The sequence below is a fragment of the Hyla sarda genome, chromosome 11 (genome assembly GCF_029499605.1).
Source record: "Hyla sarda isolate aHylSar1 chromosome 11, aHylSar1.hap1, whole genome shotgun sequence".
Lineage (NCBI taxonomy): Eukaryota > Metazoa > Chordata > Amphibia > Anura > Hylidae > Hyla > Hyla sarda.
In genome coordinates, this window is record NC_079199.1 from 103,784,507 (window position 1) to 103,810,375 (window position 25,869).

General features: G+C 47.5%; 1 protein-coding gene across 2 annotated transcripts; it reads left to right on the top strand.

Annotated features, from left to right (window-relative positions):
- Positions 1-28: 28 nt before the first annotated feature.
- Positions 29-18,400, top strand: CCT3 (chaperonin containing TCP1 subunit 3). Of its 2 annotated transcripts, none has more exons than XM_056546935.1 (14): positions 29-47; positions 9,503-9,564; positions 10,768-10,818; positions 10,894-10,956; positions 11,187-11,283; positions 11,367-11,484; positions 12,059-12,245; positions 12,327-12,476; positions 14,212-14,344; positions 16,322-16,403; positions 16,553-16,733; positions 16,822-17,067; positions 17,143-17,274; positions 18,039-18,400. In XM_056546935.1, exons 2-14 carry the CDS (start codon positions 9,511-9,513, stop codon positions 18,144-18,146), a joined length of 1,602 nt encoding a protein of 533 aa, XP_056402910.1. In that variant the 5' UTR covers positions 29-47; positions 9,503-9,510; the 3' UTR covers positions 18,147-18,400. The 2 variants fall into 2 exon arrangements, with proteins under 2 accessions (XP_056402910.1, XP_056402909.1); XM_056546934.1 differs by lacking the exon at positions 29-47 and adding an exon at positions 8,613-8,862.
- Positions 18,401-25,869: the final 7,469 nt, after the last annotated feature.

Here is a 25,869-nt window from a genome sequence, read left to right on the forward strand (position 1 = left end):
GCACTAATATATATTACTTATATGTATAGAGCGGTGACGTCACTACTGTAATATATATCACTTATGTGTATTGAGCGGTGACGTCACTACTGTAATATATATCACTTATATGTACACCCCTAGATTAATGCTGTGAGGTAAAAAATATTGTGAGGTGAAATAAGAATCCTCACTATGCCCCTCTAGATGAATGTTATGAGGTAAAACCTCAAATATTACAAATAAAATCTTACTATACCCCCTAGATAAGTATTGTGAGGTAAAATCCCCTAAATGTAAAATATATATATATATATATATTAAAGTACTAAAATCTCACTATACCGCAAAATGGAAACTGTGAGGTAAAAAAAAAAACTAAATATAAAACAAATTCTCACAATACCATAGACAAATACTACGTGACAAAAAGCTCCAAATGTAATTCTTATTATATATAAATACTGTGAGGTAAATACCCCTGTATACAAAATAAAAAAAATAAAAATGGAGAGATTTATTAAAACCTGTGTAGCGGAAAACTTGGCAGTTGCCCATAGCAACCGATCAGATCGCTCCTTTCATTTTTCAAAAACCTTTTAACCCCTTAAAGGAGTAGTCCAGTGGTGACCCAGTGGTGAACAACTTATCCCCTGTCCTAAAGATAGGGGATAAGTTGCAGATCGCGGGGGGTCCGACTGCTGGGGCCCCCTGCGATCTCCTGTACGGAGCCCCGATAGCCTGCGGGAAGGGGACGTGTCGACCTCCGCACGAAGCGGCGGCCGACACGCCCCCTCAATACAACTCTATGGCAGAGCCGAAGCGCTGCCTTCGGCAATCTCCGGCTCTGCCATAGCGATGTATTGAGGGGGGCCTGTCAGCCGCCGCTTCGTGCGGGGGTCGACACCCGCTATCTGGCCGGAGAGCCTGGCCCCCGTACAGAGAGATCGCAGGGGGGCCCCAGGGGTTGGACCCCCCACGATCTCAAACTTATCCCCTATCCTTAGGATAGGGGATACGTTTTTCACCACTGGACTACCCCTTTAAGGACCCAGCCCATTTATACCTTAAGGACCCGGCCATTTTTTGCACATCTGACCACTGTCACTTCAAGCATTAATAACTCTGATGCTTTTACCTTTCATTCTGATTCCGAGATAGTTTTTTTCGTGACATATTCTACTTTATGTTAGTGGTAAAATTTCATCGATACTTGCATAATTTCTTGGTGAAAAATTCCAAAATTTTATGGAAAAATTTAAATTTTTGAATTTTTTTTTAACTTTGAAGCTCTCTGCTTATAAGGAAAATGGACATTCTAAATAAATGATTCACATATACAATATGTCTACTTTATGTTTGCATCATAAAATTGACGAGTTTTTACTTTTGGAAGACACCAGAGGGCTTCAAAGTTCAGCAGCAATTTTCCAATTTTTCACAAAATTTCCAAAATCACAATTTTTCAGGGACCAGTTCAGGTTTGAAGTGGATTTGAAGGGCCTTCATATTAGAAATACCCCATAAATGACCCAATTATAAAAACTACACCCCCCAAAGTATTCAAAATGACATTCAGTAAGTGTGTTAACCCTTTAGGTGTTTCACAGGAATAGCAGCAAAGTGAAGGAGAAAATTCAAAATCTTCATTTTTTACACTCGCATGTTCTTGTAGACCCAGTTTTTGCATTTTTACAAGGGGTAATAGGAAAAAAAAGCCCCCCAAAATTTGTAACACAATTTCTCTCGATTAAGGAAATACCTCATATGTCAAGTGTTCGGCGGGCGCACTAGAGGGCTCAGAAGGGAAGGAGCGACAATGGGATTTTGGAGAGTGAATTTTGCTGAAATGGTTTTTGGGGGGCATGTCACATTTAGAAAGCCCCTCTGGTGCCAAAACAATAGAAAACCCCACATGGCATACCATTTTGGAAACGACATCCCTCAAGGCACGTAACAAGGGGTCCAGTTAGCCTTAACACCCCACAGGTGTTTGACAAATTTTTGTTAAAATCGGATGTGTAAACGAAAAAAAAATTTCACTAAAGTGCAGTTTTTTCCCCCAAATTTACAATTTTTACAAATGGTAATGGGAGAAAATGCCCCCTAAAATTTGTAACCCCATCTCTTCTGAGTATGGAAATACCCCATGTTAGGACGTAAAATGCTCTGCGGGGGAACTACAATGCTCAGCAGAGAAGGAGTCACATTTGGCTTTTTGAAAGGAATTTTTTTTTTAACTAAAATGCAGTTTTTTCCCTAAATTTTACATTTTTACAAGGGGTAATAGGAGAAAATGAGCCCAAAAATGTGTAACCCTATCTCTTCTGAGTATGGAAATACCCAATGTGTGGATGTCAAGTGCTCTGCTGGCGAACTACAATGCTCAGAAGAGGAGGAGCGCCATTGAGCTTTTGGAAAGACACGGCACAAGGGGATTAAGATGAAAGGGGGGGAAAATAAAGAAAACTCTGAATGAGGAGGTGTGTCATGCGACGTTTCGGCCGTCCAATTACAGCCTGCTTTCTCAAGCAGGCTGTGATTGGACGGCCGAAACTTCGCATGACTTTGGGTGAATAAACCTCACAAACCGTTTTTCACTACATTGGTGTGCTGCTGGATTTACTTATTTTTTGGATATCTACTTCACGACTCCTGACCAGAGCCTATACCGGCTGGCACCCGGCACCTGAGCAACTTTTAGTTGTGCTGCTTCCTCCTTTGTGTTTCGTATATATATATATATATATATATATATATATATATAGTGCTATATTTCTTCTTTTTACGTGTACTTTTCCCTCACATTCTGGTATTTGTAGTCCTTTTCGCCCTTCCTCTCCCTATAAGCACCTCCCCCCTCATACACCTGTCCTACATCTTTCCTCTCACAGAATCGTCCTCAAAATGGCGTCCGATCCAGCTGCTGGTCACACCCAGTAGAGCCAAATTTGGCCAATTTGGTTTCCAAATTGCGAACCCCAGATGTTGCAAAACTACAACTCCTAGCATGCCCGGACAGCCAACGGCTGTCCGGGCATGCTAGGAGTTGTAGTTTTCCAGTATCTGGAGGGCATCCATCTTGTGGTAAATCCTGACAGGATAACTTTATTAGGCGGTTCCGTACGATTACGATACCCAATGTATAGAGTTCCGTTGTGTTTTACTATTATAAAAAAAAACTTACAATTTTTTAAAATAAAACCTTTGCACCCCCATATTCTGACCCCTCATAGGATACAAAGAGATGCAACTTTTGTTGTTTGTTTTTTTTGGCCTGAAAAAAAATGCCACACGCTGCGCCAAACCTTCTCATTTTTCAGCTGTTTTTTTGTGGCGTGTTTTTTTTTTCTTTTCAATATTGTATATTAGTATAGGTGTTCTTTTAATTTGGCGCGTTACCCCTCTGTGATTCTTACATCATGTGACTCCAGGGTTTCTATTGGGGAATTAGGGGGGATGGGAACACCAATATCCATACAAACATGGCAATTCACCTATAGAAAATGCCATGATTGAAAAAAATTCCAGGGTACGCTGCTATTTTGAAAAACTGCCATTGAGCCATAAAACACCAGAAAATGGTGATAAAATGTAAAAAATTATAATAATAATAACTCTATGTAGATCTGGCTTTGCATATTTTCCTATTGCAGTGGACCTCCTTATGGTACAAAACTACAAGTCTCAGCATGTCCGGATTGACTCTCAGCTAACATCTGACCACAACATTTTTGGTGTCACCACTAGGGGTCAGTGTGGAGCTGATTTTTCTCTATGATGTCACCACTAGCTGTCAGTGAGCAGATGATTTTCTCTATGATGTCACCACTAGGGGTCAGTGTTGAGCTGATTTTCTCTATGATGTAACCACTAGGGGTCAGTGAGGAGCTGATTTTCTCAATGATGTCACCACTAGGGGTCAGTGTGGAGCTGATTTTCTAAATGATGTCACCACTAGGGGTCAGTGTGGAGCTGATTTTCTCTATGATGTCACCACTAGGGGTCAGTGTGGAGCTGATTTTCTCTATGATGTCACCACTAGGGGTCAGTGTGGAGCTGATTTTCTCTATGATGTCACCACTAGGGGTCAGTGTGGAGCTGATTTTCTCTATGATGTCACCACTAGGGGTCAGTGTGGAGCTGATTTTCTCTATGATGTCACCACTAGGGGTCAGTCTGGAGCTGATTTTCTCTATGATGTCACCACTAGGGGTCAGTGTGGAGCTGATTTTCTCTATGATGTCACCACTAGGGGTCAGTGTGGAGCTGATTTTCTCTATGATGTCACCACTACGGGTCAATGTGGAGCATATTTTCTCTATGATGTCACCACTAGGGGTCAGTGTAGAGCTGATTTTTCTCTATGATGTCACCACTAGCTGTCAGTGAGCAGATGATTTTCTCTATGATGTCACCACTAGGGGTCAGTGTTGAGCTGATTTTTTTTTTTTTTTTGAAACTGTAGTTTTTATTAAAGATTTTACATGTGAAGAAATCCAAACAGGGATATAACACAAAAAACATTGCAGAGGCTGAGGCCCCAGATAATACCACAAGGTACGAAGCAGAAACAGGCAGGTAGGTAGTCAGATCAAGCCCGTAGGCGGCAATAAAACAAACACCCAGCAATCAACAACTGGAAAGTAGTCAGAATAATCAAACAATCCACCGCCAGGTGAAAGAACTGAAAAGGCTTGGCAAGCCAAAAACAAGGAAGGGGGTAGAATGGAGTTAACAGACAGACAACACCAAAGACAGACACAACCGACCACAAAAGGGCAGAGGAAAGGGAGGAAAAAAGAAGGGAGAGAGAGAGGAAAAAGTCAAGGCGGCTGTCTATCGGAGAAGCGATCCCAGAGCTGTTGAGCTGATTTTCTAAATGATGTCACCACTAGGGGTCAGTGTGGAGCTGATTTTCTCAATGATGTCGCCACTAGGGGTCAGTGTGGAGCTGATTTTCTCTATTATGTCACCACTAGGGGTCAGTGTGGAGCTGATTATCTCTATGATGTCACCACTGGGGGTCAGTGTGGAGCTGATTTTCTCTATGATGTCACCACTAGGGGTCAGTGAGGAGCTGATTTTCTCTATTATGTCACCACTAGGGGTCAGTGTTGAGCTGATTTTCTCTATGATGTAACCACTAGGGGCCAGTGAGGAGCTGATTTTCTCTATGATGTCGCCACTAGGGGTCAGTGTGGAGCTGATTTTCTCAATTATGTCACCACTAGGGGTCAGTGTGGAGCTGATTATCTCTATGATGTCACCACTAGGGGGTCAGTGTGGAGCTGATTTTCTCTATGATGTCACCACTAGGGGTCAGTGAGGAGCTGATTTTCTCTATTATGTCACCACTAGGGGTCAGTGTTGAGCTGATTTTCTCTATGATGTAACCACTAGGTGTCAGTGAGGAGCTGATTTTCTCGATGATGTCACCACTAGGGGTCAGTGTGGAGCGGATTTTCTCTATGATGTCACCACAAGGGGTCAGTGTGGAGCTGATTTTCTTTATGATGTCACCACTAGGGGTCAGCGTGGAGCTGATTTTCTCTATGATGTCACCACTAGGGGTCACTGTGGAGCTGATTTTCTCTATGATGTCACCACTAGGGGTAAGTGAGCAGCTGATTTTCTCTATGATGTCACCACTAGGGGTCAGTGTGGAGCGGATTTTCTCTATGATGTCACTACTAGTTCAGTGTGGAGCTGATTTTCTCTATGATGTCACCACTAGGGGTCAGTGAGGAGCTGATTTTCTTTATGATGTCACCACTAGGGGTCAGTGTGGAGCTGATTTTCTCTATGATGTCACCACTAGGGGTCAGTGTGGAGCTGATTTTCTGTATGATGTCACCACTAGGGGTCAGTGTGGAGCTGATTTTCTCTATGATGTCACCACTAGGGGTCAGTGTGGAGCTGATTATCTCTATGATGTCACCACTAGGGGTCAGTGAGGAGTTGATTTTCTCTATTATGTCACCACTAGGGGTCAGTGTGGAGCTGATTTTCTCTATGATGTCACCACTAGGGGTCAGTGTGGAGCTTATTTTCTCTGATGTCACCACTAGGGGTCAGTGTGGAGCTGATTTTCTCTATGATGTCACCACTAGGGGTCAGTGTGGAGCTTATTTTCTCTGATGTCACCACTAGGGGTCAGTGTGGAGCTGATTTTCTCCATGATGTCACCACTAGGGGTCAGTGAGGAGCTGATTTTCTCAATGATGTCACCACTAGGGGTCAGTGTGGAGCTGATTTTCTAAATGATGTCACCACTAGGGGTCAGTGTGGAGCTTATTTTCTCTATGATGTCACCACTAGGGGTCAGTGAGGAGCTGATTTTCTCTATTATGTCACCACTAGGGATCAGTGTGGAGCTGATTATCTCTATGTTGTCACCACTAGGGGTCAGTGTGGAGCTGCCCCTCTCCATGATGTCACCACTTGGGGTCACTGTGGAGCTGATTTTCTCTATGATGTCACCACTAGCGGTCAGTGAGCAGCTGATTTTCTCTATGATGTCACCACTAGGGGTCAGTGTGGAGCTGCCCCTCTCCATGATGTCACCACTAGGAGTCAGTGTGGAGCTGCCGTTCTCCATAATGTCACCACTAGGGGTCAGTGTGGAGTTGATTTTCTCTATGATGTCACCACTAGGGGTCAGTGTGGAGCTGCCCCTCTCCATGATGTCACCACTAGGGGTCAGTGAGCAGCTGATTGTCTCTATGATGTCACCACAAGGGGTCAGTGTGGAGATGATTTTCTCTATTATGTCACCACTAGGGGTCAGTGAGGAGCTGATTTTCTAAATGATTTCACCACTAGGGGTCAGTGTGGAGCTGATTTTCTCTATGATGTCACCACTAGGGGTCAATGTGGAGCATATTTTCTCTATGATGTCACCACTAGGGGTCAGTGTAGAGCTGATTTTTCTCTATGATGTCACCACTAGGGGTCAGTGTTGAGCTGATTTTCTAAATGATGTCACCACTAGGGGTCAGTGTGGAGCTGATTTTCTCTATGATGTCACCACTAGGGGTCAGTGAGGAGCTGATTTTCTCTATTATGTCACCACTAGGGTTCAGTGTGGAGCTGATTATCTCTATGATGTCACCACTAGGGGTCAGTGTGGAGCTGATTTTCTCTATGATGTCACCACTAGGGGTCAGTGAGGAGCTGATTTTCTCTATGATGTCACCACTAGGGGTCAGTGTGGAGCTGGTTTTCTCTATGATGTCACCACTAGGGGTCAGTGTGGAGCTGATTTTCTCTATGATGTCACCACTAGGGGTCACTGTGGAGCTGATTTTCTCTATGATGTCACCACTAGCGGTCAGTGAGCAGCTGATTTTCTCTATGATGTCACCACTAGGGGTAAGTGAGCAGCTGATTTTCTCTATGATGTCACCACTAGGGGTCAGTGTGGAGCGGATTTTCTCTATGATGTCACTACTAGTTCAGTGTGGAGCTGATTTTCTCTATGATGTCACCACTAGGGGTCAGTGAGGAGCTGATTTTCTTTATGATGTCACCACTAGGGGTCAGTGTGGAGCTGATTTTCTCTATGATGTCACCACTAGGAGTCAGTGTGGAGCTGATTTTCTGTATGATGTCACCACTAGGGGTCAGTGTGGAGCTGATTTTCTCTATGATGTCACCACTAGGGGTCAGTGTGGAGCTGATTATCTCTATGATGTCACCACTAGGGGTCAGTGAGGAGTTGATTTTCTCTATTATGTCACCACTAGGGGTCAGTGTGGAGCTTATTTTCTCTGATGTCACCACTAGGGGTCAGTGTGGAGCTGATTTTCTCTATGATGTCACCACTAGGGGTCAGTGTGGAGCTTATTTTCTCTGATGTCACCACTAGGGGTCAGTGTGGAGCTGATTTTCTCCATGATGTCACCACTAGGGGTCAGTGAGGAGCTGATTTTCTCTATGATGTCACCACTAGGGGTCAGTGTGGAGCTGATTGTCTAAATGATGTCACCACTAGGGGTCAGTGTGGAGCTGCTTTTTGTGGCCCTTCCATGATGTCACCACTAGGAGTCAGTGTGGAGCTGCCGTTCTCCATAATGTCACCACTAGGGGTCAGTGTGGAGTTGATTTTCTCTATGATGTCACCACTAGGGGTCAGTGTGGAGTTGATTTTCTCTATGATGTCACCACTAGGGGTCAGTGTGGAGCTGCCCCTCTCCATGATATCACCACTAGGGGTCAGTGAGCAGCTGATTGTCTCTATGATGTCACCACAAGGGGTCAGTGTGGAGCTGATTTTCTCTATTATGTCACCACTAGGGGTCAGTGAGGAGCTGATTTTCTAAATGATTTCACCACTAGGGGTCAGTGTGGAGCTGCTTTTTGTGGCCCTTCTCATCCATCACTCGCGGACTGCAGCATCTTCACCTTATTTAGTCATGTTAGGGTGTAGCTCACTAGTTGGCACCAAAAACTACAACTCCCAACATGCAGCGCGGAGCCCTATAGTTGGTCTATGGAGCAGAACGAGAGATCTCGCGGCAGCCATACACTCTGTATACGCAGTAACCAAGCACAAGGACTACATTTCCCGTCAAGCAGCGTTGCCTGTCACGTCCGCGCATGCGTAGAACCCAAGCGGTTACCATGCGGCTTTCAACGGCAAGTGCGACGCCAACCAAGCTTACGCAGCCTAGCCCTTCTAGCCCCGCCCTCTGTCAGGGGATTGGCGGAGACGCCGTGGCGGCGGCTCCTATTGGTCGGCGGGGTGATGCCGTTCTGTTAGGGTGTGCTCAGGAGGCGGCTTTGCTCTTTCTTTCTCCAGAAGCTTCTTCCCTTTGCCGACTCCGTGGTGTCCTCCTCCAGCCGCCGCCAGGATGATGGGCCGCCCGGTACTCGTGTTAAGTGAGTGTCCGCTGGGCCGGGGACGGGAATACCGTCTGACAGAGGGGAAGGCCCCGGGAAATCCGCTCAGTCATAGTCCGGGCCCCTGAGGGCCACAGCGCCAATACCTCTGCTTGTTGTCAATATAAGGAAACATTCAGAAGATTAAATGCAGTCCAGACCTAGTGCTGGTCTCAGCTGAGGGTTTGGTACAATGTATCTGGCCCAGGGAGTCCTATATACCAGTTGTGGTATTGCAAAACTACAACTCCCAGCATGCCCGGACAGCCTCTGGCTGTCCGGGCATGCTGGGAGTTGTAGTTTTGCAACAGCTGGAGGCACCCTGGTGTAGAAACACTCCTCTATACATATAGGCAGAACAAATCATTGCTTGCTGTTTGTTACAATGTGTCAGGCTGGAGTTCTGAGGCTACGCTGGGCTGAAATTGTAACAAACCCTCACCTGTGAGTAGTATTTGGGTCGTGGAATAATGTCGCTTACTGACACTCGCATAGGCTCTGTGTATGGGAGGGAGTGAGAGCTTATATGTTATACATAGTGAGGACTCAGTATACGGGAGTTATGGCGGCTCGGGTGGTGAGGTGCATTGTGGGGCAGATCCTGTCCCCTCGGTCTGATAATGTGACGTTTGTGTCTCAGGTCAGAACATGAAGAGAGAGTCTGGGAGAAAGGTCCAGACCGGGAACATAAACGCTGCAAAGGTAGGTGCATCCCGGACAAACCCCCCAATACATCCTGGACCGGACCCCCCGGCATATCATGGACAAGCCCTCCCAATGGCCTGAGATCAGAACAAATCAGACGAGCCCCTGATACATCCTGGACCGGACCCCCCCGACATATCATGGACAAGCCCTCCCAACGGCCTGAGATCAGAACAAATCAGACGAGCCCCTGATACATCCTGGACCGGTCCCTGGCTGCCCAGTACATCCCAGACGAGCCTCCCCAAAATACATGCATGACTGCGCCTGTCATACATTCCAGAAGAGCCCCCCCCTGACTGCTCAATACATCCCAGATGTGCCCCAAATCTCTAAGATTAGTGCATCCCAGACTTGGCCCCCCAACTGCTGAGATCAGTACATCCCAGACGATTGCCCCGCCCTGACGGCTGAGATCAGTACATCCCGGACGATTCGCGCCCCCCCAACTGCTGAGATCAGTACATCCCGGACGATTGCCCCGCCCTGACGGCTGAGATCAGTACATCCCGGACGATTCGCGCCCCCCCAACTGCTGAGATCAGTACATCCCAGACGATTGCCCCGCCCTGACGGCTGAGATCAGTACATCCCAGACGATTGCCCCGCCCTGACGGCTGAGATCAGTACATCCCAGACGATTGCCCCCTGACGGCTGAGATCAGTACATCCCGGACGATTTCCCTCCCCCCCCCCCCCCCTCTGATGGCTGAGATCAAGTACATCCCGGACGATCTCCCCCCCCCCCCTGACGGCTGAGATCAGTACATCCCGGACGATCGCCCCCTCCTCTGACGCCTGAGATCAGTACATCCCGGACGATCGCCCCCCCGACGGCTGAGATCAGTACATCCCGGACGATTTCCCTCCCCCCCTCCCCCCCCCCCCCCCCCCCCTCTGATGGCTGAGATCAGTACATCCCGGACGATCGTCCCCCCTCCTCTGACGCCTGAGATCAGTACATCCCGGACGATCGCCATGACGGCTGAGATCAGTACATCCCGGACGATCGCCCTGGCGGCTGAGATCAGTACATCCCGGACGATCGCCCCCCCCCCCTTACGGCTGAGATCAGTACATCCCGGACGATCCCCCTGACCTTCTCCCATCACATCCTGGACCAGCGCCCCAACCGCTAAACTTTGTGCGACCCCTTTCACATCCCGGATGAGCCCCCTGACCGCTTCTTGTCTCTTGTAGACCATCGCAGACATAATCCGCACCTGCCTGGGACCTCGCGCCATGATGAAGGTTAGTGACCGCCTAGATTGTAAGCTCTTCACCATCGCACAGAGACATCTATAGTAAATCCTCATTACTTTTCAGATGTTGCTGGACCCAATGGGAGGAATTGTGATGACCAATGACGGAAACGCCATCCTGCGTGAGGTGGGTGATGGGCAAGACCCCCATACTCCTATTGATCAGTGCCATGGGTGTATCCTCAGGCTATACATGCCGAGTCCTGGTGACACAGCTCATGTTTGTACTACATTGTAGCAGCCCTTCAGCTGTGTGAGCAGGACTTGACATATGTGATGTAAGATGTTTAGCAATGGGGGCTCGGTAGGGGGCGCTATAGTTTGCTTCACTGACACTTCCCCTTATGTCTTCATTAGATCCAGGTGCAGCACCCGGCCGCCAAATCCATGATTGAGATCAGCCGCACGCAGGACGAGGAGGTTGGAGATGGCACCACGTCTGTCATCATCCTGGGTGAGGCTGGTGCCCTCTTCTCTGGGCTGTTGGGTGGTATCGGTGATCTCGCTCGTACTCATTGCTCCCTCTTCTGCCCACAGCTGGGGAGATGCTTTCCGTTGCTGAGCAGTTCCTGGCTCAACAGATGCACCCGACTGTAGTGATCAGCGCCTACCGCAAGGCCCTGGACGACATGATCGCCACGCTAAAGGAGATCAGGTGACCGCCCGTCTGCTGCTAGTACAGGTCACGCAGGGTTTGTCTCGAGTGGTACATTGGGGCTTTTCTATCTGCCACTCAGGAGCATCGGAAAGCTGGAGGGAACCTATAGGTGACCAATAAAGGGGTACTCCAGTGGGAAACAAATTTTTTTCATATCAACTGGTGCCAGATAGTTAAACAGGTTAATGACTACTGTAAAAAAAAAAATCCTAATCCTTTCAGTACTTATCCGCTTCTGCCTGCTCCACAAGAAGTTGTGTAGTTCTTTTCTGTCTGACCACAATGCTCTCTGCTGACACCTTCTGACATGGACAGAGGTGTCAGCAGAGAGCACTTTGGTCAGACAGAAAAGAACAACTCAACTTCAGCAGCTAAGTACTGGAAAGATTAAGATTTTATATAAAAGGGATTTACAAATCTGTAACATTCTGCCACCAGTCTTCTTTTCTCTCCCCCCCCCCCCCCCCCCACCAGAGTACCCCTTTAACTTTTGTGTCAAACATTTATTGTGGTCTCTTAAACCTTCACGGTAAACAACTCTACAAACCCTGACTGCGCTTTCTCCCTGCAGCACCCCCGTGGACACAAGCGACCGGAAGCTGATGCTGAACATCATAAACAGCGCCATCAACACCAAGGCCATCAAACTGTGGGCAGATCTGGCCTGCAACATTGCCCTGGACGCGGTAAAGACGGTGGAGTTTGAAGAGAACGGCAGAAAGGAGTTTGACATCAAACAGTACGCCAAAGTGGAGAAGGTGAGTCCTGGATCCGGGGACCTGGTGCCTGCAGTCAGGTGGGAGCTGCTGGTCCTGGTTTACATTGTCTCTCATTTCCAGATTCCAGGCGGGATCATTGAAGATTCCTGTGTCCTGCGCGGCGTCATGGTGAACAAGGATGTCACACACCCCAAAATGAGGAGGTTAATCAAGAACCCGCGCATCATCCTCCTGGACTGCTCCCTGGAGTACAAGAAGGGAGAGAGCCAGGTATGGCCGTCCGGTGTATAGACTGGAACACTCTGAGCTAATAGGGGCCACAGCTAAATATGACACGTCCGTAGGGGCCACAGCTAAAAATGACACGTCCGTAGGGGGCCACAGCTAAATATGACACGTCCGTAGGGGGCCACAGCTAAATATGACACGTCCGTAGGGGGCCACAGCTAAATATGACACATCCGTAGGGGGCCACAGCTAAATATGACACGTCCGTGGGGGGGGGGGGGACCACAGCTAAATATGACGCGTCCGTAGGGGGGACCACAGCTAAATATGACGCGTCCGTAGGGGGGACCACAGCTAAATATGACGCGTCCGTAGGGGGGACAACAGCTAAATATGACGCGTCCGTAGGGGGGACAACAGCTAAATATGACGCGTCCGTAGGGGGGACAACAGCTAAATATGACGCGTCCGTAGGGGGGACAACAGCTAAATATGACGCGTCCGTAGGGGGGACCACAGCTAAATATGACGCGTCCGTAGGGGGGACCACAGCTAAATATGACGCGTCCGTAGGGGGGACCACAGCTAAATATGACGCGTCCGTAGGGGGGACCACAGCTAAATATGACGCGTCCGTAGGGGGGACCACAGCTAAATATGACGCGTCCGTAGGGGGGACCACAGCTAAATATGACGCGTCCGTAGGGGGGACCACAGCTAAATGACACGTCCGTAGGGGCACAGAGCAAATCCTGGGTGTATTCAGCCACCACTTGAGGGAGCTCACTGTAGATTGATTAAAGGGGTATTCCGGCTTTATACTTAGGATAGGGGATAAGATGTATGATTGAGGGGGTGCCGTTGCTGGGGACCCCCGCAATCTCGGTGCAGCCCCGGCATTCTGTGTTGGGCGCTGCATCAGAGACGGGGACATCACGGCCACGCCCCTCCATTCATGTCTATGGGAGGGGGCGTGACTTCACTAGGGAGCGTGGACGTAACATCCCCGTCTCGGACGCAACGCCCAGCACAGAATTCCGGGGCTGCACCGAGATCGTGGGGATCCCCAGCGACTGGACCCCTGCAATCAGACATCTTATCCCCTGTCCCAGTGTTTCCCAACCAGGGTGCATCCAGCTGTTGCACAACTACAACTCCCAGCATGCCCAAACAGCCTTCGGCTGTCTGGGCATGCTGGGAGTTGTAGTTCTGCAACAGCTTGAGGCACTCTGGTTGGGAAACACTGCCGTATCCTTTTGGATAGGGGATAAGATGTTGTATAAATCTGCTTACGTGGGCCCCTAGTGGTGGCTGCAGGGACTCCTCTACGTCTGTGTATATGATGATCATAGTATTTGGGTCCGGTCAGAATAATTAAAGGGGTATTCCAGGCAAAACCTTTTTTTATATATATTTCAACTGGCTCCGGAAAGTTAAACAGATTTGTAAATTACTTCTATTAAAAAATCTTAATCCTTCCAATAGTTATTAGCTTCTGAAGTTTTCTGTCTAACTGCACAATGATGATGTCACGTCCCGGGAGCTGTGCATGATGGGAGAATATCCCCATAGGAACTGCACAGCTCCCGGGACGTGAGTCATCAGAGAGCAGTTAGACAGAAAACAGCAACTCAACTTCAGAAGCTAATAACTATTGGAAGGATTAAGATTTTTTAATAGAAGTAATTTACAAATCTGTTTAACTTTCCGGAGCCAGTTGATATATAAAGTCTTGGCCTGGAATACCCCTTTAACCCTTTCTGTTCTGCCCCCGCAGACTGAGATCGAGATTACCCGGGAGGAGGACTTTTCTCGCATCCTGCAGTTGGAGGAGGAATATATCCAGCAGATCTGTGAGGACATTGTCAGACTCAAGCCCGACCTTCTGATCACAGAGAAGGGGATCTCAGGTAAGTGCCGCGCTCCATACCCTGCGCCATCTCTCTGTGCTGTGGAGCGTTCTGAACGCTATCGCTCTCTGGTATCAGCTGTTGTTCTGTGCTGGGTTTTCCCACCCTAAAACATCAAAATAAAGTCCCTGATGGGGATTAGGGCTTCCTAAGGCTATGTTCACACATCAGAATTTCTGAGCGGAATTCTGCAGGAATATTCTGCAAAATTTACTGCACATTATATGCAATGGGATTCTGCAGTTTTTTTTTTTTTTTTTCTCACAGCGGGCATTCTGCCGTGGAAATTCCACATTCTTTAACCCCTTAAAGGAGTAGTCCAGTCCTGAAAAAAATATCCCCTATCCTAAGGCTAGGGGATAAGTTTCAGCCCGCAGGGGGGGTTCGACCACTGGGGCTGCCGGGGCAAGGGGGCGTGTTGACTACCGCACAAAGCAGCGGCTGACCCGCCGCCTCAATACAGCGTTACGGCAGAGCCGGAGATTGCCGAAGGCAGCACTCCGGCTCTGCCATAGTTTTATTGAGGGGGCGTGTCAGCCGCCGCTTCGTGTGGTGGTCAACACGCCCCCTTAGGATAGAGGATACGTTTTTCAGGACTGGACTACTCCTTTAAGGACCACAGGGTTTTAAATTTTGGCACTTTCTTTTTTTCCTCCTCACCTTCTAATAATCTGAAAGCTTTAAAGGGGTACTCCCGCGCTTAGGCATCTTATCCCCTATACAAAGGGTAGGGGATAAGATGCCTGATCGCAGGGGTCCCGCCGCTGGAGACCCCCATGATCTTGCATGACGCACCCCGTTTATAATCAGTCCCCAGAGCATGTTTGCTCTGGGTCTGATTACCGGCGACCACAGGGCCAGCGGTGTGTGATGTCACGCTCTGCCCCTCAATGCAAGCCTATGGGAGGGGGTGTGACAGCTGTCACGCCCTCTCCCATAGGCTTGCATTGAGGGGGGTGGAGCGTGACATCACATGGGGCGGAACCTTGACGTCACTATGCTCCGGCCCCGTGATCGACAGTAATCAGACCCGGAGTGAACGCGCTCCGGGGACTGATTTTAAAAGGGGTGCGGCGTGCAAGATCACGGGGGTCCCCAGCGGCGGGACCCCCACGATCAGGCATCTTATCCCCTAAGCGCCAGAGTACCCCTTTAAACTTTCCACTTACAGACCCATATGAGGGCTTTTTTTTTTTTTTTCTTTGCGCTACCAATTTTGCTTTGTAATGACATCAATAATTTGTGGGGCAAAATTGAAAAGGAAAAAAAAAAAATTGGGGGCTTCTGATTCTACACTGGGCACTTTTCAATAAAAAAATGACACCTTCTCTTTATTCTGTAGGTCCATACGATTAAAATGATCCCCTACTTATATAGGTTCGATTTTGTTTTACTTCTGTAAAAAAAAATTTTTTTTTACTTTTTGTGCCATGATCTGTAGTTTTAGTGCGGTTTAATTTAATTATATATATATATATATTTTTTTTATAGTTGGGACATTTTACGCACCTGGGATACCACGTTTGTTTTTTGTTTACATTTTTATTTTTCGGAAAAGGGGGTGATTCAAACTTAGTGAAGGGGTTAAATCACATTTATTTATTTTTTAAACTATTTTTATTTGTCCTTGTGTTGCATACACTGTTCAATGCCATAAATGATATGGAAAGACTGTTATGGATTAGAAAAGAGAAGCCTCCATCTTTGTTCTAATCGTGTCCTCTATTATTTTGTTCCTGTATTTAATGAAATTAAGAACCTGAACGTGTGAACGCACAACGAGGTCTGATTATTATTGGTTTATCGGATATTGTAGTCTTTGGTATAACATACATATATATATATATATATATATATATATATATATATATATATATATATATATATATATATATATATATATAATTTATTTCTGTGGTTCTCATTGGTTTATTGGCTATTTTAGTCTCTGTCTCTTATATATTTTCTTTCTCTTAGATCTTGCTCAGCATTATTTGGTGAAAGCCAACATCACCGCCATCCGGAGGGTGCGCAAGACTGACAACAACAGAATAGCGAGGTAATGTGAGGGGGCGCCAGGATTGGCGGTGGGGGGGATGGGTGTCATGTGATGTCAGCGCTGGTGTCTCCCCTAATTGTGGTGCATTTATATGAATAATAGGTTTTTGTGCTGATGTTTGTCTGAACTATTTCTCCTCCCCCCTTCAGGGCCTGTGGCGCTCGTATCGCCAGCCGCACAGATGAGCTTCGGGAGGAGGATGTAGGGACAGGCGCTGGGCTCTTTGAGATCAAGAAGATCGGTGATGAGTATTTTACATTTATCACAGAATGCAAAGACCCCAAGGCCTGCACCATTATGCTGCGCGGGGCCAGTAAGGAGATCCTGGCGGTGAGTGCGCCCCCTGCCTGTGACGTGTGACTGCTCAGAGTACAATAAACCCATTTATTTATAATATCCATCTTGTGTCCTATTGTAGGAGGTAGAGCGCAACCTCCAGGACGCCATGCAGGTCTGCCGCAACGTGATGATTGACTCCTACCTGGTGCCAGGAGGGGGCGCTTCTGAGATGACTGTAGCCCATGTCCTCACTGAGAAGTCCAAGACCATGACCGGGGTGGAGCAGTGGCCGTACCGCGCTGTGGCTCAGGCTCTGGAGGTCATTCCGAGGACGCTGATTCAGAACTGCGGAGCCAGCACTATCCGGGTGCTGACATCACTGCGGGTGAGGACGGGTCCTGGGGTGGTGTCCGCTGCAGGGGGATGATGGGAGTTATAACAATCACTGTCTTATCTACAGGCAAAACACACACAAGACGGCTGCCAGACCTGGGGTGTGGACGGCGAGACTGGGGTGCTGGTGGACATGAAGGAACTGGGAATCTGGGAGCCATTGGCTGTGAAACTGCAAACATACAAAACTGCTGTAGAGGTAAGGAGGAGCCCTCTGGATCCCTCTAGTACAGTGTTTCCCAACCAGGGTTCCTCCAGCTGTTGCAAAACTACAACTCCCAGCATGCCCGGACAGCCGAAGGCTGTCCGGGCATGCTGGGGGTTGTAGTTTTGAAACAGCTGGAGGCACCCTGGTTGGGAAACACTACTTTAGTTAGTAGTACATGGAGGCTACTTCTTCTAGACATCTTGAAATACCAGGGTCACAATTTGTGGGGGCGCTGACTTTAAAGGGTTAATCCGGTGGAAAAGCTAAACAGATTTATAAATGGCTTCTATTAAAAAATCTTAATCCTTCCAGTTCTTATTAGCTGCTGAATACTACAGAGGAAATTATTTTCTTTTTGGAACACAGAGCTCTCTGCTGACATCACGAGCACAGTGCTCTCTGCTGACACCTCTGTCCATTTTAGGAACTGTCCAGAGCAGCATATGTTTGCTCTGGGGATTTTCTCCTACTCTGCACAGTTCTTAAAATGGACAGAGATGTCAGCAGAGAGCACTGTGCTCGTGATGTCAGCAGAGAGCTCTGTGTTCCAAAAAGAAAAGAATTTTCTCTGTAGTATTCAGCAGCTAATAAGTACTGGAAGGATTAAGACTTTTTTTAATAGAAGTGATTTACAAATCTGTTTTAACTTTCTGGCACCAGTTGATTTAAAAAATAAATAAAAATAAAATAGTTTTCCACTGGAGTTCCCCTTTAAGCTGTACTCGTGTTAATCCGCTGTTCTCTGCCGCCCGTAGACCGCCATCTTGTTGCTCCGTATCGATGACATTGTGTCCGGTCACAAGAGGAAGGGAGAGGATCATGGGAGGGCGGCTCCAGCAGCTCCAGAGAACCCCCAGGAGTGACGACCTATGATCATGTGACCCACGGTTTGCTGATCCCTCCAGGAAGCGCTTCCAGCACTTGAGGAGACGTCTCGGCAGACGCAGATACTTCGGCATGTTATGTGTTTGTGTGCTGCGCTGTGGTGGGAGACGTTCCTTTTTTTTGTATTTATTACTGTCTGAGTGGATGGGGGCGCAAACGTAGTTTGGGAGGGGTGCCCGGCAAGATGGCGCACATCCTGACCCCAATAAAATAAAACTTCATTTCAAACTAAGACTTGTGTGAGATCTGGATTATTTATAGAAGGTGAATGTGCAGTTCACCCAGTCATCCTGCAGGGGGCACTGTGACAGGAATGACATCTGGTGATGGAAGACCCTGCTATGACTGTCTTCTGTTATCAGGAAGGCTGCCTGACCAGTTGCCCATAGCAACCAATCAGATTGCTGCTTTTATTTTTGAAAAGGCCTAAAAAAAAAAAATGAAGCGATCTGATTGGTTGCTATGGGCAACTGGTCAACTTTTCCTCTGCACAGGATTTAATCTCCCCAAGCGACCCTAGGTGAGTGTCCGTAAATGGAGACCCTGGGGGGGGGGAATTCTTAGGCTGCATGCACACCACGTTTTTGCAATTCAGATCCTGTATCAGGTTTTTGATGGGAAACTGATTCCTCAAAACCGGACTAAACTGTATCAAAACGTGTGAACAAATTGTAATCCGTGTACAGTTTGAAGAATGATGTCCGGTTGCATCCGTTTTTTTTAAAGAAAATAAAGAGTACGTTAACTTTTTACTCCATTATGAATAAAGTTTCACTTGTTTGATTGAAATTCCAAGAAAAAAAAAACTGCAAAGTCAAAAACCGTATGGTGAAAACCGGATGGAACCCTACGCACGTACGGTTCCCATTGACTCCCATGTTAAAAAAATTATAATAATAATTATACGGTTTAATATGGTTTTTCACCCGGGCCAAATAAACGTGGTAGTCAGCGGTTTTGGGTACGGGTAAAAAAAAGGACAAAACTGACTAAACCTGATGATTTGTTTGACATATGTTTTACAATATTAAGTTAATGCATACGGTTTTCTATACGGTTTTGTGCGGTTTTTAATATGAAACTGTAGACGGGAGCTGTATAGCAAAAACGTGGTGTGCGTGCAGCCTTAGACTATATTCACACCTCAGCATGTCTGTACCGACCGCGCCGATTCCGCAGAAAACGGACAGGTTCATTCTTTCTGTGGACACGGAAATCGTAATTTCCGGCGTGTGGACAGCGCAGCAGAAAACCATTAATTACAATAGGACTCTGCTGCGCAATCTCTCTGTGAATCTCCCAATGTGGAATCCCACACGGAAAACTCCGAGGTGTGAACTTAGCCGTTAGAGATGAGCGAACTTACAGTAAATTCGATTCGTCACGAACTTCTCGGCTCGGCAGTTGATGACTTTTCCTGCATAAATTAGTTCAGCTTTCCGGTGCGCTGGAAAAGGTGGATACAGTCCTAGGAGACTCTTTCCTAGGACTGTATCCACCTTTTCCAGCCCACCGGAGCACCGGAAAGCTGAACTAATTTACGCAGGATAAGTCATCAACTGCCGAGCCGAGAAGTTTGTGACGAATCGAATTTACTGTAAGTTCGCTCATCTCTAGTAGCCGTATTGGTAGTCCTGACGTTGCAGGTTTGAGGCTGCGGTTTTGTCTCTCCTTTTCACGGTTTACGTCGGTGCGTTTTAATTTTGCTGTATGCAAAAAACGTGGTCAACAAGGCAAAAAAAAATCCTATATGTTAAATGGAAACAAAAACAGTGTGAACGTGTCCTAAGGGATACACACGCAGACAAATTCTGCGACCCAAAAAATTGTGACACTTACGATTTGTCGGTAAAAAAAAAATCAATCGCAGGTCGCAATCGAGTTGTTGTAGTTGCACATATGTAAGAACAGGTTCACACTGCGCTTCTATCTCTGAGTCGCTGTTTCTGTTAAAGTACATGAATTCGCAGGACGCACAAAATGTGGTCAGGAACGCCATTGTGTGCAGCAAAAAATATCTATAATGTTAAAGGGGTACTCCACTGCCCCAGAGTCCGGAACATTTCTGTTCCGAACGCTAGGTGGGGGCTGTGAAGATCGTGACGTCACGCCACGCCCCCTCAATGCAAGTCTATGGGAGGGGGCGTGGCGCTGCCACGCCCCCTCCCATAGACTTGCATTGAGGGGGCGTGGTGTGACGTCACGATCCGCGCAGCCCCCACCTAGCGTTTGGAACAAAAGTGGCAGTGACTTCACGACCCGCGCAGCCTGCACCCAGCGTTAGGAACAAAATGTTCCAAAAGCTGGGGCAGTGGAGTACCCCTTTAAAGGGGTACTCCTGTGGAAAACTTATTTCATTTTTATTTTATTTTTTTTAATCAATTGGTGCCAGAAAGTTTGTAAATTACTTCTATAAAAAAAAAAAAATATCTTAATCCTTCAGCACTTATTAGCTGCTGAATAATACAGAGGAAATTATTTTCTTTTTTGAACACAGAGCTCTCTGCTGACATCACGAGCACAGTGCTCTCTGCTGACATCTCTGTCCATTTTAGGAACTGTCCAGAGCAGCATATGTTTTCTATGGGGATTTTCTCCTATTCTGGACAGTTTTTAAAATGGACAGAGATGTCAGCAGAGAGCTCTGTGTTCCAAAAAGAAAATAATTTCCTCTGTAGTATTCAGCAGCTAATAAGTACTGGAAGGATTAAGATTTTTTTTTTAATGGAAGTAATATACAAATCTGTTTAACTTTCTGGCACCAGTTGATTTAAAAAAAATAAAATAAATAAATCCTCGGGAATACCCCTTTAAGTCAATGGATTGTAGACGTTATAGGCATCGTTATGGACAGAAGAGACACTGTAGGCATCGTTATGGACAGAAGTAGACGTAGGCACCGTTATGGACAGAAGAGACACTGTAGGCATCGTTATGGACAGAAGTAGACGTAGGCACCGTTATGGACAGAAGAGACACTGTAGGCATCGTTATGGACAGAAGAGACGCTGTAGGCACCGTTATGGACAGAAGAGACGCTGTAGGCACCGTTATGGACATAAGTAGACGTTGTAGGCATCGTTATGGACAGAAGTAGACGTTGTAGTCACCGTTATGGACAGAAGAGACACTGTAGGCACCGTTATGGACAGAAGTAGACGTTGTAGGCACCGTTATGGACAGAAGTAGACGCTGTAGGCACCGTTATGGACAGAAGTAGACTTTGTAGGCATCGTTATGGACAGAAGTAGACGTTGTAGGCACCGTTATGGACAGAAGAGACACTGTAGGCACCGTTATGGACAGAAGTAGACGTTGTAGGCATCGTTATGGACAGAAGTAGACGTTGTAGTCACCGTTATGGACAGAAGAGACACTGTAGGCACCGTTATGGACAGAAGTAGACGTTGTAGGCACCGTTATGGACAGAAGTAGACGCTGTAGGCACCGTTATGGACAGAAGTAGACGTTGTAGGCACCGTTATGGACAGAAGTAGACGTTGTAGGCACCGTTATGGACAGAAGTAGACGTTGTAGGCACCGTTATGGACAGAAGTAGACGCTGTAGGCACCGTTATGGACAGAAGAGACACTGTAGGCATCGTTATGGACAGAAGAGACGCTGTAGGAACCGTTATGGACAGAAGTAGACGTTGTAGGCACCGTTATGGACAGAAGAGACGCTGTAGGCACCGTTATGAACAGAAGAGACGCTGTAGGCACCGTTATGAACAGAAGAGACGCTGTAGGCACCGTTATGAACAGAAGTAGAAGCTGTAGGCACCGTTATGGACAGAAGAGACGCTGTAGGAACCGTTATGAACAGAAGTAGACGCTGTAGGCACCGTTATGGACAGAAGAGACGCTGTAGGCACCGTTATGAACAGAAGTAGACGCTGTAGGCATCGTTATGGACAGAAGAGACACTGTAGGCACCGTTATGGACAGAAGAGACGCTGTAGGCATCGTTATGGACAGAGGAGACGCTGTAGGCACCGTTATGAACAGAAGTAGAAGCTGTAGGCACCGTTATGGACAGAAGTAGACGCTGTAGGCACCGTTATGAACAGAAGAGACGCTGTAGACACCGTTATGAACAGAAGTAGATGCTGTGGGCACCGTTAAGGACAGACATAGACTCTGTAGGCACCGTTATGGACAGAAGAGACACTGTAGGCACCGTTATGGACAGAAGAGACGCTGTAGGCATCGTTATGGACAGAAGTAGATGCTGTGGGCACCGTTAAGGACAGACATAGACTCTGTAGGCACCGTTATGGACAGAAGAGACGCTGTAGGCACCGTTATGAACAGAAGTAGACGCTGTAGGCATCGTTATGGACAGAAGAGACACTGTAGGCATCGTTATGGACAGAAGAGACGCTGTAGGCACCGTTATGGACAGAAGAGACGCTGTAGGCATCGTTATGGACAGAAGAGACGCTGTAGGCATCGTTATGGACAGAGGAGACGCTGTAGGCATCGTTATGGACAGAAGAGACGCTGTAGGCATCGTTATGGACAGAGGAGACGCTGTAGGCATCGTTATGGACAGAAGAGACGCTGTAGGCATCGTTATGGACAGAAGAGACGCTGTAGGCATCGTTATGGACAGAAGACACGCTGTAGGCACCGTTATGGACAGAAGTAGACGCTGTAGGCACCGTTATGGACAGAAGTAGACGCTGTAGGCACCGTTATGGACAGAAGAGACACTGTAGGCATCGTTATGGACAGAAGAGACGCTGTAGGAACCGTTATGGACAGAAGTAGACGTTGTAGGCACCGTTATGGACAGAAGAGACGCTGTAGGCACCGTTATGAACAGAAGTAGATGCTGTAGGCACCGTTATGGACAGAAGAGACGCTGTAGGCACCGTTATGGACAGAAGAGACGCTGTAGGCACCGTTCTGGACAGAAGTAGACGCTGTAGGCACCATTATGGACAGAAGAGACGCTGTAGGCACCGTTATGAACAGAAGAGACGCTGTAGGCACCGTTATGAACAGAAGAGACGCTGTAGGCACCGTTATGAACAGAAGAGACGCTGTAGGCACCGTTATGAACAGAAGTAGAAGCTGTAGGCACCGTTATGGACAGAAGAGACGCTGTAGGAACCGTTATGAACAGAAGTAGACGCTGTAGGCACCGTTATGGACAGAAGAGACGCTGTAGGCACCGTTATGAACAGAAGTAGACGCTGTAGGCATCGTTATGGACAGAAGAGACGCTGTAGGCACCGTTATGGACAGAAGAGACGCTGTAGGCATCGTTATGGACAGAGGAGACGCTGTAGGCACCGTTATGAACAGAAGTAGAAGCTGTAGGCACCGTTATGGACAGAAGTAGACGCTGTAGGCACCGTTATGAACAGAAGAGACGCTGTAGGCACCGTTATGAACAGAAGTAGAAGCTGTAGGCATCGTTATGGACAGAAGAGACGCTGTAGGCACCGTTATGAACAGAAGTAGACGCTGTAGGAACCGTTATGGACAGAAGTAGACGTTGTAGGCACCGTTATGGACAGAAGAGACGCTGTAGGCACCGTTATGGACAGAAGTAGACGCTGTAGGCACCGTTATGAACAGAAGTAGACGCTGTAGGCACCGTTATGAACAGAAGTAGACGTTGTAGGCACCGTTATGGACAGAAGTAGACGCTGTAGGCACCGTTATGGACAGAAGTAGACGCTGTAGGCACCGTTATGGACAGAAGAGACGCTGTAGGCACCGTTATGAACAGAAGTAGACGCTGTAGGCATCGTTATGGACAGAAGAGACACTGTAGGCACCGTTATGGACAGAAGAGACGCTGTAGGCATCGTTATGGACAGAGGAGACGCTGTAGGCATCGTTATGGACAGAAGAGACGCTGTAGGCATCGTTATGGACAGAAGAGACGCTGTAGGCATTGTTATGGACAGAAGAGACACTGTAGGCACCGTTATGGACAGAAGAGACGCTGTAGGCACCGTTATGGACAGAAGTAGACGCTGTAGGCACCGTTATGGACAGAAGAGACGCTGTAGGCATCGTTATGGACAGAAGTAGATGCTGTGGGCACCGTTAAGGACAGACATAGACTCTGTAGGCACCGTTATGGACAGAAGAGACGCTGTAGGCACCGTTATGAACAGAAGTAGACGCTGTAGGCATCGTTATGGACAGAAGAGACACTGTAGGCATCGTTATGGACAGAAGAGACGCTGTAGGCACCGTTATGGACAGAAGAGACGCTGTAGGCATCGTTATGGACAGAAGAGACGCTGTAGGCATCGTTATGGACAGAAGAGACGCTGTAGGCATCGTTATGGACAGAGGAGACGCTGTAGGCATCGTTATGGACAGAAGAGACGCTGTAGGCATCGTTATGGACAGAGGAGACGCTGTAGGCATCGTTATGGACAGAAGAGACGCTGTAGGCATCGTTATGGACAGAAGAGACGCTGTAGGCATCGTTATGGACAGAAGTAGACGCTGTAGGCACCGTTATGGACAGAAGTAGACGCTGTAGGCACCGTTATGGACAGAAGTAGACGCTGTAGGCACCGTTATGGACAGAAGTAGATGCTGTGGGCACCGTTAAGGACAGACATAGACGCTGTAGGCATCGTTATGGACAGAAGAGACACTGTAGGCACCGTTATGGACAGAAGAGACGCTGTAGGCACCGTTATGGACAGAAGAGACGCTGTAGGCACCGTTATGAACAGAAGTAGACGCTGTAGGCATCGTTATGGACAGAAGAGACGCTGTAGGCACCGTTATGAACAGAAGTAGACGCTGTAGGCACCGTTATGGACAGAAGTAGACGCTGTAGGCACCGTTATGGACAGAAGTAGATGCTGTGGGCACCGTTAAGGACAGACATAGACGCTGTAGGCATCGTTATGGACAGAAGAGACACTGTAGGCACCGTTATGGACAGAAGAGACGCTGTAGGCACCGTTATGGACAGAAGAGACGCTGTAGGCACCGTTATGAACAGAAGTAGACGCTGTAGGCATCGTTATGGACAGAAGAGACGCTGTAGGCACCGTTATGAACAGAAGTAGACGTTGTAGGCATCGTTATGGACAGAAGAGACACTTTAGGCATCGTTATGGACAGAAGAGACGCTGTAGGCATCGTTATGGACAGAAGAGACGCTGTTTATTGAAATAATGGACCGAACTGGAGATCCTGTAGAGCCTTGTGTATCCGCAACTACCTCTAACACATGGAATCCAAATATCTGTAAGATGGTTTTTCCCCAGGCTCTCTGGGCATGCCTGGGAGTTGTAGTTTTGCAGCAGCTGGAGGCACCCCTGGTTGAGAAACACTGAGCAATACTATATACTATTATATAGTCCAACATGCTGGGAGTTGTAGTTTTGCAACAGCTGGAGGCACCTCTGGTTGGGAAACACTGTACTAGAGGATCCAGATGCCTTGGGCCGTGCCTCCTCCTTACCCTCGCTGGGAGTTGTAGTTTTGCAGCAGCTGGAGGCACACTAGTTGGGAAACACTGATCTATAGGAATGAATTGAGGCGGTTGCCCATAGCAACTATTGCGCCTAATTTCCCAGAAGGCTGCTGGGGCTGGTTTGTTACTCAGGAATAAGGGGACTTTGGCCATCTATTGTGTTTTGGGCCCTAAACTTCCCTTTAATTTTGTTTTTAGTTTTGATATATAGTGCACTTCGCCTTTAAGAGCTCTGG